We start from the raw sequence: 17,582 nt of genomic DNA on the forward strand, positions 1-17,582 counted from the left end.
AAGGTAAGTTGATTTTAAATGACTTATCTAAGTGTTGCAATGTAGGTGTGCACCACACCATGTGTTGTGTAACGGACTTCGTGAGGTTGCGTGAAATTTTTTACCAGTCGTTAGGACTGTTGATACTGCAAATCTAGCTGAAAAAAATATTCTAAAAAATATTGCTTCTTTTGTTATAAAAATTTAAAGGTTGGATAAGTTTAAATTGTTGGAAAAGTATAATATCAACTTTTAGGCTCAGAAGTCTAGCGTAAGGTAAATTTAGGCCTAATTTTGTGTTGAATACTGACTTTTACAATTAAAAATGTATAATTTAATATGCACATCTATAAAACCATTGTTTACCTCCTAAAATCTTATAACATTACATATTAAAATTTTAACACTCTCCCGTTTAAAAGTTTTGTTCGGCTAGCTAGACCTTTTCACAAAACTGAACTTACAGGTATAACGTAATGATGGTCAAATCCAGAATGTTCAAATCTCGTATCTGATAAAACTTTTCAAAAAACAAAGCACATGTGAAAGTGTGAAAAAATTTTACCATTTGTTTGTAAAAGCCTGAGTAGATGGTGCGAGTAACATCCTCCTCTGTCAACTCCGCCAGGAACACGCTGAGCCACTGTGGGTCGTGCACTTGCGCCACAAATCTGTGTACTGACAACAGAAATGCCGATGGGTTGTGATCAACGCACAGGTTCAGATTGATCCTCTGTCTGCAACAAAACTGGGATCAATATAACATGTAATTTCATTGGGTAAAATTAGCTGAATTAATTACTTTTGGGATTAGTTTATTAATAAAATAAAATTGCTTGGAATGATACTATTCAAATTGATATGTACTCCATGTACACTCACTTCAAAAATTGATATAAACAAACTATTATTACACGATTTAAGATTCTATAACATTGAAAGAATGATACATTATGTGTTCTGAATTAATTATGTAAGATATTATTAAATTTATAAAAATATAAATACAAAATTCTCAACTAATTGTAAACAATAAATAAATTTTTACAATATGCCTAGTGTTCTTTTTTTGTCACTTAGCTTAGTTAATCTGAAGTGCATTGGTAGAGTGGAATGTTTAAAGGTTGCTCTGTGAAAATTAAGGGACCAGCTTGGTTTCTATTCTTTCTCTCAGCATTTTCACCAGTGAAAACATGACAGAGCAAGGTTACATTGTTTTTTGCATACAGAATCAGAAATTACTTTATTCATAAATTTGTACAATGTACAGTGAATAGCGTTTGAATAAGAATACTACAACTGTATTATACAGCTAAGACAAAACGCATACATACAAACATACATGACATAAAATAAATAACATTATAATGTAATAAAATAAATAAACCATACAAACACTTACACTTAACTATTGCTCACATACATTACACGATAGTCAACTCTTCCTCAAATTCTATTATTGAGTACGGTACTAAATTAATCAATAATTTGTTTAAATAACTTATGAATTTTTTAATTGTCCGATACAGCTTTCTATACATCTTTAGACCGGTGTAACTTGCCTTCTTCACAAAAAAAAGCAAGTTGTGATGCCCACTTTGTACCTCTTTTCAAGCTCTTGTATTATAACATTGTCCTTAATTTTCCACTGAGATAATCAGCTGGTGTTCTTTAATATACGAGAGTTTGAAATATATAAAGGCCATATACTGTCATAATTTTGAGATCTAAAGTAATTGATTGAAGAAAAATCTGAGTGCCTAATAATGTCATCACATTTTTTTCAACTATATTGATTTTTGACGAAACAAAGTTTTTACTTCTATTGTGTGGTATTATGCACACAAGACCTTATTTTTTTATTAATGTATTCAATGTATATGAGGTGGAAGTGTTGGTGATTTCAGTGTCAGTTTTGATTTATGATTAGGTGCTAAATATGTAATTGGGATAGCTTTTAAGTGGGTAACTACAGTTTAATAGATACCATAACTCGGCCCAAGTATCAGGTTTCAATTATCTTTTATCAGTAAAGAAAGTATTAGAAATAAAAATACTTACAGTTTTGGCATTGTCAAAGCACATTTTTAAGCATAGTTTTAATTGGAGTTTTTTTTAAAACAATGAAGCACTCTATGAGATAAGTTGAAGAAGAGATTCTCTAAGAGATTCTATGAGAATGAAGTTGAAGTGTAAAGTATAATAATGACTTTATTTTTTATCATATCCAAAGTTACAAGTGAGATATAAGTAAAAATAAAAGTTCTCTTAATTAATATTTGTTGATTAATTAGTGGCTGAACAGGAAGTGAAACACTAGTCTGATTCATGTAGTAACTTGGAAACAGGAACAGGCGCACTAGATTATTACCAGACAAATGTCAAACAGCTTTAACTTTAAACAGACTGCAGCTGTTATCTTGCCATCCTGAATGGCTCAACAGTCAAGGTCACTGGCGACTGTTACTGCATGCCTACTTCCCAGGATTGGGTGCAAACTGAGACTACTTTTTACCAGCAATATTATTTGTGTCGTTCAGATAAAAACACAGTAATTTTTTACAGTCACAATATTATAGAGAAACATATATTTGCTATATGTGAATAATTGGATAATAACAGTTTATTAATTTATCTCTCCTTTAACTATAACTATTATTAAACTATCAAACTTATCGCTGCAAAAAAAAAAAAACATATAAAAAATGCCTAAATTTCCTTGTGGAGTTTGTGGGTCGGGGATTAGATCATCAGCAGTACTTTGTAATGGTGTGTGTAAATTGTGGTATCATAAAAAATGTACTAGCATGACCGATGCAGAGTTTAATAAATTGAGTAAAGAAAATTCAAACAACTGGAAATGTTTAAACTGCATTTGTAACTTAAATAATCCCAATCTAAACATTAGTTTGGACAATTTAAAGGAGCAAATTCAGAACCTTGGCAATGAGAATGCAGTTGATATTAATTCCACTCTCACACTCGCTGCTACAGCTGGTAGCTTATTAGTAGAAGAAAATGAGAAATTAAAGCAACAAATTTTTCAATTAAAAAATTATGAAACAAAAATGAATTTAGAAATGGATTGCAAAATACAGGAAATGGAAAATAAAATAAATGTCTTAGCAAAGGAAAAGGAGAGGATGGAAACTGAATAAATTAGTAAAATTAATTTTGTACGTGAAAAATCTAAAACTGACACAGAACTCCAAAGTAATCTTATTTTTCAACTTGAAGAGGATAAGCAAAAATGTGCAGATAAATTGAAACGTGCCTTGCAAGAAGTAAAACACCTTAAAATGCTTATGAACAGTGCCAACAAGCAAAAAAGTGAATTGATTTCAGTGCATGAGAATGTATCCAAAGAACTTAATAACTTGAAAACAGAACATAAAATTCTGAAATTGCTTCTAAACTCTTCCCAGAAAAAGTGTATACTACCTTCTTCCAACAATACACAACTAAAAATAAATCAACAAAGCATAGGCAGTCAAACCATAGACAATAGTAGCTACAGTCTTGCTCTCTTGGGGAATGAATGGATAACCGACGATACTATTGAAGTATATTTTAAAACTTTAAACAACTGTGAAATGGAAGCTCTCAATACTGCTTTTATAGACCCAGGGGTTAGCCACGCAATCAGGAGTTTCACTGATATCAATTTGGTGGTATCTTCGCTAAAAGACAAAAGCTACATTTTTACAGAAGGGGAGGGTTCAGGCACACACTGGAGTCTCTTGTTTTATCTTAGAACTGACAATACTTTCTACTATTTTGATTCAATCAAAAAATACAACTTAAAACCAGCCGTAGAAATGTTCAATAAACTATCAAAGTGTGTCTCTTCTGAACAAGCTACTTTTAAAGCATTGTTTGGCCCCAGTAGAACAATTCACTTGACTGCGGCATATACATGCTGCTGTGCGTTGACTGGCTGATGAGAGGAATCATTGAAAACAACATCTCAAATTTGATCATAAATAGTTCATCACTGCTACATATACATGAAAGTGACATAATAATGAAGAGGTCATGTCTTGTTTATTTATGGTTTAATAACCAATATCTGAAATTTGATTGCACTACAGTAAAAGAACTCTTATTTAAATCACGGGTAAGGGAGTCTCTTTCGGTTCAAAGTGCAGCCAATTGTTTGGCTCCTCTTCGGCACAATAACAGTACTGACTTACTGAGGATGCAGCATGATAACAAATCTTCAACCATGGAAGAAACTCGTAAAGGAGGTGTGAATGAGGCTCTACCAATGAGATTTGAGTTTTACACAGACAGCCATGGAAGAGATCTTCCAGAAATAATCGACACCTGTAGTAAGGGCAAGATTAGAATAAATGGTCTAGTTATACCCAGGGCATCAACTCAGGAAGTTTATAGACAAGCTGAAAGATCTGGCCACCATCCAGTAATAATAATTGCGGGTACAAATGATGTTACAAATAAAACAACTATGAACATTTACAGTACCTTATAGAAAGACTTGAAATTGCTAAGTAAAAGTAAAACTATACTAATAACCACTATACCCCATCGTTACGACCTAAAACTGTGTGATCCTCTTCATGATGAAATATGTTTGGTAAACAGCTATATAAGAGAACTTGCAGTGAGGATGAACAGAGTAGTGATCATTGATCTTGAAGAGCTGAAAAGGTTTCACTTTACTCGACATGGCTTGCACCTTAATTATCGAGGTAAAAGAAAGTTGGCTTATATGTTAATAAATTCTCTTAGTAATGCTCATTTATATCCTGATGGGGAATTACCAAATAATAAAACAGGTGATAAAGACGATCATTTTAAATCAATGAAGGGGGAGTGCCAGATAGATGTAATTAAATCTGATATGAAACAATTAATTAAATCAAACTTAAAACAAGGATCTCTGGGCTTTTGCCCACAGCATTTCTGGAGACTTTGATCATGAAAGAAATATGAGTGCCGGGGTGGCAACAGTTTTTAAAAATCTAATTGGTAAACCATCATCTCTCCAGAGTAAATATCTAACCCATCAAGAAATTGCAAATGGAGCTAACTTCTACGGTTTAGTCACAAAACCACATTATAATAGTAAACCACATATATCAGATTACAACACTGCATTCAGACATTTCACAGAAGACTTTAAAAGAAGGGGTTTAAAGAAATTAATATGCTCCCCTATGGGTTGTGTTCGGGATAATATTCCATTAGACATCTTTGCTGCCAATATAGTGAACTTTCAGCAGATCACAGGAGCTTCTATTTCAATCATCATACATAATGAAAATTCAAACCGACAACTGTGGAATGGACTGTCAGTCAATGACATTGCAGAGAATCTTCGTCACAAAATTTACTCTCTTTGGTCACAGCAAAGAAAATCCATCACTTTCTCCGAGGTTTCTAAGGTTGAATCGATGTTGTCGCCGGTAGTGTGTTGTGTGGAGGGGGGTGAAAAAGTTAGTACGGGGCATAGTGAAGTGATAAGTGATGTTTTAGGTTCAGAAAACTCTAGTATTAGCCCTAAGCAACTGGAATCTCTTTTTACTAGCAGGACAAGCCAACCTAAGAATAACTTAATGTCAAACTTAATTAAGACTGTGGAAATAGAGAATAAGGGCTCAAGTTTTTTAGATCTATCGGTGTTCTCACCATTAACATAAATAATAACTGCATCAATTCTAACAGACATAGAAAATTAGGCACTAATCATACATCTAAAAATAATAATAATACAGGGAATATGTTACCAAATCACTTAATTGTCTTCCATCAAAACATTCAACATTTGGAATCTAGAATTGACGCATTAATTATTACATTACAGGAAATAAATCCCGATGTAGTAGTTCTAACAGAACACAAATTAAACGAAAATGTAATAGATAAAATTAAAATACCTGGCTATTCTTGCGTAAACTGGTACGTAAGAAATTCTTGTCCGGGGGGAGGGGTTTTAATAATCAGAGAAATTAAGTAGTGTGAAAAAATGTCTGTTAATGCTATAAACACTTTAAATCAAGATAAAGTTTTTGAGTCATGTACTATAGAAATTAAGATAGACCAGACACAATTTATTGTGGCTGGACTTTATAGAACACCCTCTGAGAAAATAGACATTTTTCTTGAAAAATTAAACACACTTTTGGCAGAAACTTGTAAAATCAACAAAAATGTTTTAATAGGTGGGGATATTAATGTGAATGTTTTGAGGGAGGGCAGAAAGGAAACAGACTTTGTTAGTCTTATCAATATGCATGGGTTTAAATATACTATAAAAATACCTACTAGAATAACAGAAACATGTGAATCTGCTATTGATAATTTCATCACAAACCTAGACGAAAATTCTTTTGGAGTGGAATGTTTGATAACTGCTCTATCGGATCATGATGCACAACTATTTAAAATAGTAAACATTAATAATAAAAGAGGTCATAATACAAAAAATACAGTAATGGGCAGGAAGTATAGAAAAGATAAAATTTACTTGTTTAAAGGCAACTTGGAGAAACAAGACTGGACCGAACTTTACCAAAGTTCTGTTGAAGATAAGTTTCTTTATTTTTACAACTTGATTAAATATTATTTTGATTTGCATTTTCCTCTGACTAAAATTACAAAAGGAAACCAAAATAAAGAGTAGGTAGATGATGAAATTGTTAATGAACATGATAAGCTTATTGACATGCATCAGCAGTATAGGACAGATAAGAGTAATATAAATCTAAAAAAAACTATGAAAGCACACAAGAAATATCTAAAAAAAAAACAATTTTATGTAAAAAGAAAAAACATTTTGATTTAAAAACAAAAAAGAAAAGCAGTCACCTAATATTGTACTTAAAAAGGATGGTATTCTTATAGAGGATCCATACAAAGTTGCAAATATTTGTAATAACAATTTTGTTGAAATGGTTGATACTCATGTTATCCCTAATCTAAGTAAAAATGATGTTCAAACAGAGGATTCGATACAGCAAGTAACGGAATCCAGATTTATTTGTAACACAATTGATGATAAAACTCTACATCAGATAATTGATTCAATAAAACCTAAGTGGTCAGCAGGGTATGATGATATACCCATGAAAATTGGTAAGGAAGTGAAATTACCACTAATTAAACCTCTTTTACATGTAATTAATACATCACTCATAACTGGAATATATCCTTCTCAATTAAAAGTTTCAAAAGTAATACCAGTACATAAAAAAGGGGATTGTACTGATCCTCTTAACTACAGACCATTAGCTATTCAACCGTCCTTATCTCAAATATTTGAAAAGAGTGTGCTGATTCAATTAGTTGACTATTTTGAAAACAATAAATTACTTGACATTGATCAACATGGATACAGGAAAAATAGATCCACATTAACAGCATTAAGAAATTATATTGAACACATTTTAGAGAACTTGAGGGATGAGGGAGATGGATTTAGAGAGAGATGAGGGATACAACATTGTTGGCGCCTGCCTAGATTTGACTAGAGCATTTGACAGTGTTGATCATAAAATATTACTAGAAAAATTAAAAAGCTATGGTATCATTGGTAAAGAGCTTAGCTGGATTAAGTCGTACTTGGAAGGCCGTCAGCAGTTCGTTAATGTTAAGTATTATAAAAAATAATCAGCATGATGTTAGGTCTCATACAAAAAATGTGATCTACTCTGTCCCACAGGGGTCAATATTAGGCCCTTTCCTGTTCTTGTGCTACTTGGGGGGTTTACCTAATTATCTGTATGATATAATTGAGAATAGTAAAATTTGTTTGTATGCAGATTATATAAACTTGTGCATTGCCGATATGGAATTAGGTACAACAAAGAAGAAATGTAACGAATCAGTTTCATTGTTAAAAAGTTATTTAAATAACATAAATCTTCTACTCAATGATAATAAAACTACTTTTATACAGTTTACTTGCAAAAATGTTGAATCAAACAAAATTAATATGAAAAACGTGGATAAAGAAACTAAATTTTTAGGGCTACATTTAGATAATACACTTAATTGGAACATTCATGTACGAAAAATATGTAACAAAATAAGTTCAGGAATCTTTGCACTAAGAAGGCTAGCACCTTTTTTGTAATAAACAAACCTTGAAATCAGTGTACTATGCCATGGTTCATTCACATATCGCATACGGGATTGAAGTGTATGGGGGAACAAGTGCTGTAAACCTGAATAAAATTTTACATCTACAAAAGGAGGCAATTAGGGTGATTCTAAAACTCAAAAAAGATGAGTCATGTAAGTTATATTTTAAAGAGCTCGAGTTTATGACTGTATACAGCCTCTATATATATATATAGAACAGTATTATATATAAAAAATAATGAGACTAAATTACCACGACAACTACATGTTCATGATTATAATACTAGAAACAAAAATAACTTTGAAATAAAACAACATAATAAAGAAAAATTTAAGCAAAGTTTAACTTATATGGGAATCAAGTTTATGGGGAACCTGCCAGGTAGCATCAGGAATGAAAACAATAGTGTTAGATTCAAAAATAAATTAAAACCGTTTTTAATGGATTTATCATGTTATAACTTTGAAGAGTTTTACTCCCAGAGCCATGTAGGCCTATTTTGATTTTGATTTCTGAAGTCTAGTGGAATTAATTATAATTTGGTAATAAAAACGATTTAAATAATATTAAACCTATTTTCAACTATGTTAAGATTTTGAAAATAATTTACATTAAAAGGATTGTATATATGTGCAACTAATATAACATCACCTTAAATTTATTTATTAAGAATGACACATTCATGTACATTTTATGTATGTCTTGAATAAAGATATTATTGATTAAATGATTGATTACTATTTGTACTGTTATTAATTTGACTTCGTTCTACGTAACAGTCTATGAGAAGATATGTCATACAGTGCTGAAAGTTTTTGCCAATATGAACCACTCTGTGTGCTATCTAGTGGCAATCGACAAACAACAATTATCTCACTCAGATTGTCACTTGGTCACCAGTCCCTGTTCAGATCTGAGCTAAGACTAAAGATTACCTAAAGGAGTTGAAGATTAATTGCCTTAAAAACTGAATGTAATCCCAACATATTAATTTATTTTGCTTGATTACTTAAAACAAAATTCATTTCAATAGCTCCATTTAAATAGAGAGTAAAAATCAATTTAGGTGCATTTTGTAAAGCATATTCAACAATAATAAGTTAAAAAGAAATACAATAACTATAAACTTTGCATTAGGGTTTAAAATATCAAAGTTGTACAAACTGAATTTTATTGTATTCTGCACAAGTTTTAAATAATTATATGAATTTAAATACTTATTTCTTGTAAAACACATTCAATAAAGATGAACCCTTCTAATATTACGATTAAATCGTTAGAGGATAAAGAAAAGTTGTTGAAACCTATTATGTTTATGAATAAATCCAATGAAAGAACTTAATACAATTTTAGAATTTTGTAAGGAAACAAAAATTTTGACACACCCTAAAATGGTGAACCAAATTAAAGCACCTACCTCCGCAATAACTGTGCGACTGCCTTAAACTCTCCCATGTCCAGCAGTTTACCAGCTGTGACCAGAGTAAGTGCCCGCGGCTCCACCGTCTCCAGATTGCCTCGGGGTAGTTGCAGAACAACTGAATGGTCCATCGCTACAACCACGGTTGCCCCCCGCTCCAACCGGCGTGCCGTGTTAGTTCCGCTCTCCTTCTCCACCTGCATAGACATACATGATCTATGAGGTCATCTTGGATTGAACCATACAATCAAAGATAATCAGCAAAGATCGACAGATGAACCTAGTAGAACTGATCGATCTTTATGGCTGCCGGCTGGTTAACAGTTCACATAAGCTTTGGCCTATGTGATTTTGAAATATTTTATCGATGAGTTACGGATTTAGAGTACAATAGGCCCAAAGGAATAAGCTACCTAAATTATTTTAACATCGCCTGTATCCCTGATTACTTTTTACACTAAAACTATGAATAACAAAATTTGGACAACCCAAAATCCATATCAACAGAAGGACTTCTGGAATCACAAAAAATATAAAAATTCACATGAACTATTATAAGAGATATTGTTGCAATCCTTGACTATTGGAAGAGTGAAAGCTCAAATTGTGACATTAGACATTGAGTCTAGGGATTGACAGATGGATAATGGTTGAAAGATAATCCCCTTAGTTCAAGACAAGTACCTCTCCCGGGATGGTACTACCTAGCATCACTCAAGAGCAATGGAGAGATCCAAACAAGAAACTAGCTTTCCATCAAAGGTCAACCCAAGATATTCCTGCTTTCATTGAACCTCTGCCTTGAAATTGGTATTCTGGTGTGTGTTTGGCCAAACAAACAATACTAAAAACCAACCCAATACATATTGATCTGGAATTGTTGCACCAAGCATTTGTGTCTGGAAATCTAACTTTGGACAACTGTCTGTTCATTAGAAGATAAGTCCATACACATTGAGTTGCAGGAAAGTGAACTGGACTAAAGCCTCAAGCTCCCATTCAAACTGTGTGCGCAGATAGTGAGGGAGTAAACAATGACTGACTTTGTGTTCCAGAAACTATGTTGAGGAAGCAAAAAGGCACGAAGTCCACTAATAAAAGGAAAAGAGTTAAGAGGTTAAGCTATAAGCCTGTCGAAGGATAACATAACACTATCTATCTTCCTAGTAGGTTTTCAAATTCAAATGAAAATTTATTTACTGTCACATTTCCATCTTACACATATAGCAAAGATACAAAACTGGTGAGATTGTCAAGTTATCTTAATCTAAAATCTAAATCTTAAAAACAAAATGTAGATTTAACAATTAAATAACTTAATACAATTTTTCAATGTGTATATTAGCTATGATATAAAAAGTCAGTAATACTATAAAATACTTTATCACACAAATAGGTCTTTACTGATTCTTTAAATTGATTTATATTACTTAAATAACTTTAATACATTAAGGTAGATTACTTTTAAATATTTTTTTTAGAATAATGAGTAAAGTTTTCAATAAACTTCAATTTGTGGATTGGATAATTAAAATCTATTTTTTTTTTTGTCATGTGGAGTACATGCTAGTTTTGGTACATATTATTTTATTTTGTATGTAAAGTATACAATTCAATATAAATAAAGAAGAAACAGTTACAATTTGTAGTTTCTTAAATGTAGTGCTTAAATGGTACTCTCTTTCCAGAAAACACTGTTTTTGAATTTAAAAATTACATCTGTTTTGCTGGCATTGCCCCACAACAAAATTTTGTGTTGCAAATATTGAATGTAAAATAACGTAATAAATCATTACTATCTCAAAATTAACATCTGGAACAAGCTTTGTGCTTGTATTTTATGAAGCGTTTCACAGCGAAAGATGTTTTTGCTCTGCTGTTTGATAATGACAACATAGGGGACTAGCTTCAGGATCTAGCTCCAAGGCTGAGAGCTGGTGGCACTGAAAGAGTGGTTAGAGTCCTTGAAGACTATAACAACCTAACTGACCTATAAATAGTCTGTGGTCTTCTGGTCAAGAAGGAAGCATCCTTGACCACAAAGGCTAAAACTTAGACTTTGTTTACTGTTAGCTATATGAGCCTCCTTAAAACCACTGTCACAAAGAATACTCTGTGGAGAACCGGAAAGTTTTCAGGGGATGCCCAGCCAAATAAATAAAGAAATTCTGTGAATCTGAGCTTAAAATAATATTCTCCTACCGGTTTTTTTACAAAGCATAACAAAGTGTACACATCAGTTCATAGTTATTTAACAAATTGTTTTTATGACCATTTTGTGCCCACAAGAGAGAAACTTTGGCCATAAACAGGTCTGCCTTAAAAATTGATATTGATAATTTGCTCATGTACCTTCAACAACAGTGGTGACAGTGTTGTACGTTCTGTCTTTTAGATATAAATAGTCTAGTTCACTCATTGAATTAGAACAAAACAGAGCTTTTAAAAATGAACACCAAGGGCTATTATTACAAAACGTCCTGCAAGTTAATGAGAAGTACTAAAATAATTGAAGGGCTTGGAATCAACAAATATGAAACAAGTAGTTAATTGGTGAACAGGACTGGCTATTGGAGTACATTTTATGATGGCCTTGGAAAAGATAAGAATCTCTCTAGAGAGTTTCGAGAAATTAACAAATAGCAAAAAATGTCCAGTAGCGAAAACATGGAAAATGGGTTGCTGAAGGTGATCTAGATGAAATTACAAATCTAGAGGTTTAAGCAGGTGAAAGAAGCCACAAAAGATTGCTTCCAATGGGTTTAACACTATAATTAAATCATACATGCTGTACCTTACTGTAAAGATGAAATCAATATTTGTTTAAATGGAAGAAAATTGTATTAGGTTTGTTACTTTCAGATTTCTCTAAGAGTTGTTGAAATGCTTACTGTTTTTTTAATGTTCAGGTAAAACATTAGGAAATTGGAAGAATTGAAAATTGGCCATTGGCATCTTTAGAGTATAAATACCTTAAAACCCAATTCAGCACTCGTAACATACAACTCGTGACTGCTTGAGGTCATCACCAAGAAGTGAGGGAGGCAGTAGAAGGAAGTGATATTATCTGCTATCAGTTCTCTGTCAACATAGAGTCGATTGTTGTGAGCACGCGTGATTATGTGCTGACCCATACTGCGCACTGAAACACATGGCTCTGGTAGTGTGAAGGAAGGACTGAGTGAGTCTTGGAAATCCAGGACTGTCCCAGAACTCAGCTGAATCAGAGCACCTGATGATCCTGTCTTCTGTGTTAGTGTCAACACTGGTTCATCTAGAGGCATTGTCCATCTGAAACATAATGATCAATAAATAGGTCACAATAGAAATTTTAGAGGTGTATTTTATCCTTAAATATGAAGTTGAAAAGGAACTGTATTGTCCATTAGAGTTTACATTGGTACTATATCTTTCTAGAAGCCCGATGTGGTTTCAACTATAGGATTGGCAGGAACCTTACGTTAGAGTGAACTACGTACACCTGGATGTTCCTAAATATCACTAGAATCTGTGATAATGTAGTCATTAAAGTCACTGTTTTCGCACACTGACTCTCCCAACTTCATAACTTTAAATATAGATATTATCACCATTACATTTATAATTAAACGTTTTCAATTTTCCATCCAAATTTCAAACCAGGGTATCTAATATTTATAAACAATGCGGAGTTCACATGAGTGATATCAGGGCATTTCATGAGTTATTACAGTTGGTTATAAAAAAATCCAAATACCTCGTCTGGCACGTATCTATAAGACTCATGGGAGACTAACGGAAATCTTTTATAACAATGTTTTAAAATTTCTGAATGTGATACAAATTCTTATTAAAAAGTATCATGAATATATTAGTTAGACTGCCAAATTTTCAAAACCGTTTACTAACAAGTACCTACGAGGTAAGAAACACACAAGAACAAAGTTCTGTGTCGATCTACGTATATTTTGGGTGCTACATGATCAGCCAGTCAGTGGTATTTGGCTTTTATGATATAGATGGAAATAAAACAGCCAAGTATAGATATTTTTGATTATCATGTAAAACATACTCATGTGACTGATGGACTACTACTAGATTGTTATTGGAAATTGATGGGCAATAAGGACGTGTTGCAAAATGCTTAATCTTGATATAATACAACTTTTTGGACTGCCCTGTTCATAAATTTGCACCCTCCTCCCTACCATTATACAACGAACTGTGAGATCTAAGAGCAATAAGGTCCATTGAGCTTGCAAACTGGTTCCAGGAGAATATAACTCAAGAATTGAAATATTGGGCCAAAGCCTGCTTTGATAATGAGATAATATTAAGAGGTTATGTTCCAAACTCAGTTACAAAAACATTCAGAGTTAGGTAACTGTCCCAAATTAGCCTCACTTTAGACTTCATTGGCACACTCATCATCAACCAGAATATGGCATAGATGAGAAGAACTGCTGTGGAATACACACAACAGCTGATCCTGGGACAACCAGAGCCAGTGAGAGAGGCAGGTAGAACTCCCTGCTATAGATCTATGAGCTACTAGTACAGACACCCAACTCACCCAACAGTGGCACACTCATCATCAACCAGGATATGGCATAGATGAGAAGAACCGCTGTGGAATACACACAACAGTTGATCCTGGGACAACCAGAGCCAGTGAGACAGGCAGGCAGGACTCGGCAATAAGGCAGATTTCAGTTCCTCACACTTCAAATTTACTGGAACTGTACCTGTAAACCGAAAATCTTTAATTTCTTTGTAGTTTGAATCTGAAAGGTGAATATACAAGTAGAAAATGAGAAATGTTATGTCTTGACAGACCTGCTGCAAATAATATGTATATTTCAAACATGTTTTGAATATACTGATTTATATCTTTAACTATGTCACATATAAAACATTTTAACTTATTGAGAATCTCTGAATATTGTGGCAGTACGTAAAATTTTCCCATAATTATATGGCTGATAATTAAAAAATGTCATACTGTTGAAAACGTGCCTATGTAATGTTTGGTACTTACTGCAAAGTTGTGGGTCTGTCTCCATTCCCTTCACAAATGACAGATTTCCGTCGCTCAAGTACACACAGAGGTCGTTCGGACTTGACTCAGAAGAGCTGAAACAATAAATATCCTCGAGTCCTTGAGCCAGTAATGAAAAACATGGAACATGTTTCTTTCACAGAGAAGGTAAAGACTATGGTCTGGTCCACGAAATTGGGATTTCGTAGATTGTAACTATTGTTAGTTCAGACCTAAAATGATCTGAAGAGTAAATATCACCTTCACGAGCTTAAGACCAAATCAGTTAATCTTGAATTGTCGAAGCTCTAATCCATCTTAGTTCTAAGCTACTGTCACAGGAAATCAAGGAAATTTCTTGTCATGAGATTGGCAACAAGTCCACTACTAGACTCAGCTGCTTCAGTTCGTCGTTTTGTTGAGAAACTTTACATCTCTAACTAATGGATGTGAGGGTTTACAAACTCACTGATTACTCGATCTGATTTCAGTATAGTCGTGTACTTAATGCTATAACAATAAATTTAGTTAGTACACTCAACAACATTTGTTAACCCTCAAACTGATGACATCAATACCACTAGTGAACTGATAAAGACGGCACAGCCATCGGTCAACTTTCTGCTATTATTACATGGAAACCGTTTAAGCTATAAAGACATAAATTGCACCAGTCGAATCCTCTACTCATAAATAATTATACAAAGTTTATATTCGTAATATTACTCATTGCTAGCTGATATCGATCCAAATGCCGCACGACATACAGCTGGTGGACTATGCAGTTGGCGATGTGCTGCACAGCCTTGACGATCTTTGTCACTACTGTTGCTAGGTTTTTATATAGGCTAGTTGTTTATAATTGATTGTTATGTTGTGAAATGGGTGATCCTCGTTGTTAAAATCTTACATGTCAACTATTGGATGATGAAAATATTAGTTCTGATAATGAAAGTGACATATCGGCTAATGAAGTACATGATGATATTTCTTTGTCAGATTTGTTGTCAGGTAGTCTGGATGATTATAATCTGGTGGAATGTGAGTTGGGTTGTGAAAATTGATAGTGGACAGTGAAAACATTCATCATTATCTGATATTCCTCTTGCCCAAAGAATTCATCAAACACCAATATAGATACGCATACTGCCAAAAAAAGTAGTACATACTTTAAATTTTTATCAAAAAACTTTTCTTGTGTTGTAAATACGTGTATATATGTTATAATCTTTTTGTTCACTAAAAAAATCCGTATATTTACAGTATCTTACTATCTCAAGTCATGTGAAAGTTACATGGAGTGAAACTTAAAAAACAAATCATTTACAATATACATTTTTCAATTTATGTACAAATAAAAAACAATACTATAGTAAATGTTTATTTAACATTTTTCTGGTTACTAACAAAACATATAACACTTAATAATTAGTATTTAGCATATATTTTTAAAAAATATCCGAAAAATATACAAAGACAAAAACCAGTGTATCATTCCGGGAGTTTCTTATTATCAGTCAGAGTGTTAAACAATTTTATTTCAGATAAATCACTGATTCCTTTAATCCCTGTATGTTGTTAAAGTTCTTTGAATACAATTACAAGAATTATTCATAACATTCTCTTTTGATATTGGAAGTTTACAGATGGTGTTTCATCATGGTAATGTTTTGTAATTGTAAGTTTTGTGAGCAGGAAATATGATACAGGCTGCTCGATCACTTCCTCCCATGGATTGGTCAGTTGTGAGAGGACTCGAAGATGTGAGAGGGGCTCTAGATAACGATCTCACCCACAATACTTCTGGAAACAATAACCTTGGCAAAACTGTGATATCAGTGCTATTGTGCCGGCTTTTGAATGTGTACTGGGACTTGTGGTGGTGAGATAGTCAATTTTTATCTTTTCAGTATGTTAAGATATGAATTTTAAATATTGTACTATACATTACTGAATGTTTAATGTTTTCTCATATAAATTTGTGCTCATATCCTTTTGGATTGTATAACTACACAAGTTAAAAATATCCAATGCATTAGTTTTGTTTCAGAGAATAAAAATTCTTTGTATCATAAATTTATAACAATTTTATGGGAAACAGTTCCATAATACTATTTAACATTTTTATGGTTAAATAATGCCTTCAAAAAATATAAGATGACATGGATAATGCATTGGCTTTGTATCAAAATTTCACATCCGGCCTACCCTGTCCCCACATTAAGTCGGGTACAATAGGTTATATTGGCACTTCAAGTAGCTTCCCATCTTCATTGGGCTTCTAGTTATGGTTATTTACAACTCTAAGAAACACACTTTCTAATAAGCTGTTTTTGGGCAAATCCCCAAAATTATGGTGTGCAGTTTTGGGTTATAGTAATTTTTCCCAAAAGGATCCTACTCTATCCATATTTTAACATAACCAACCTGTACTTAACTTGTATCCGTATCTTAATATCATAAACTTATCATACCAAAGACAAATACAGGGTAGCACATTTGACAGTTTTCCATAAATTGGGATATTTTGTTTCGATAGGTTGGTAACAATGTTAAGTTGGCAGCAACACGGATTAATTTCATTGTTGTCTGTTCCAGTGGCTAGTATAAAGTGGGCGCTCTTTGCATCTGTTATTTGTTTGTGTGTGTTTTTAAAATGTATACAACCCAACAACGAGTTTACATCCTTCAGTGTTGGTGAAAGCATAATAAAAATACTGCTATAATATTTGAAGAATTTAGTGGTAAATATCCAGGTATTGTGATACCCACTCAACAGTATATGCGGAAGTTAAAAAAGAAATTTGCTTTACTTTACGGGAATCGTTTTAAGTGCCCTGAAGTCTGGTTGTCCACAATCAATTTGCAACTAAGAAAACCTGCAGACAGTTGCTCAAGCTTTTGTAGCCAGTCCCGGTGAATCGATTTGTAAGGCATCTGCTAAACTAGAAATATCAAGAAAAAGCATGCATAAGCCATACCATCCAACTTTACTCCAAGCGCTTCAAGAGGATGATTCCGATAAGCAATTGGCATTTAGTTAGATAATAATTAACCGC

General features: G+C 33.0%; 1 protein-coding gene across 1 annotated transcript in view; it reads right to left on the reverse strand.

Annotated features, from left to right (window-relative positions):
- LOC124365912 (putative elongator complex protein 1) overlaps positions 1 to 17,582 on the reverse strand; it is a 59,394-nt gene that overhangs the window by 11,606 nt on the left and 30,206 nt on the right. Inside the window, 5 exon segments of the mRNA XM_046822034.1 lie at positions 545 to 716; positions 9,504 to 9,703; positions 12,479 to 12,797; positions 14,059 to 14,230; positions 14,524 to 14,618. Of these exon segments, the coding sequence (XP_046677990.1) occupies positions 545 to 716; positions 9,504 to 9,703; positions 12,479 to 12,797; positions 14,059 to 14,230; positions 14,524 to 14,618 (958 nt within the window).

This window comes from Homalodisca vitripennis, chromosome 7, assembly GCF_021130785.1.
Source record: "Homalodisca vitripennis isolate AUS2020 chromosome 7, UT_GWSS_2.1, whole genome shotgun sequence".
Lineage (NCBI taxonomy): Eukaryota > Metazoa > Arthropoda > Insecta > Hemiptera > Cicadellidae > Homalodisca > Homalodisca vitripennis.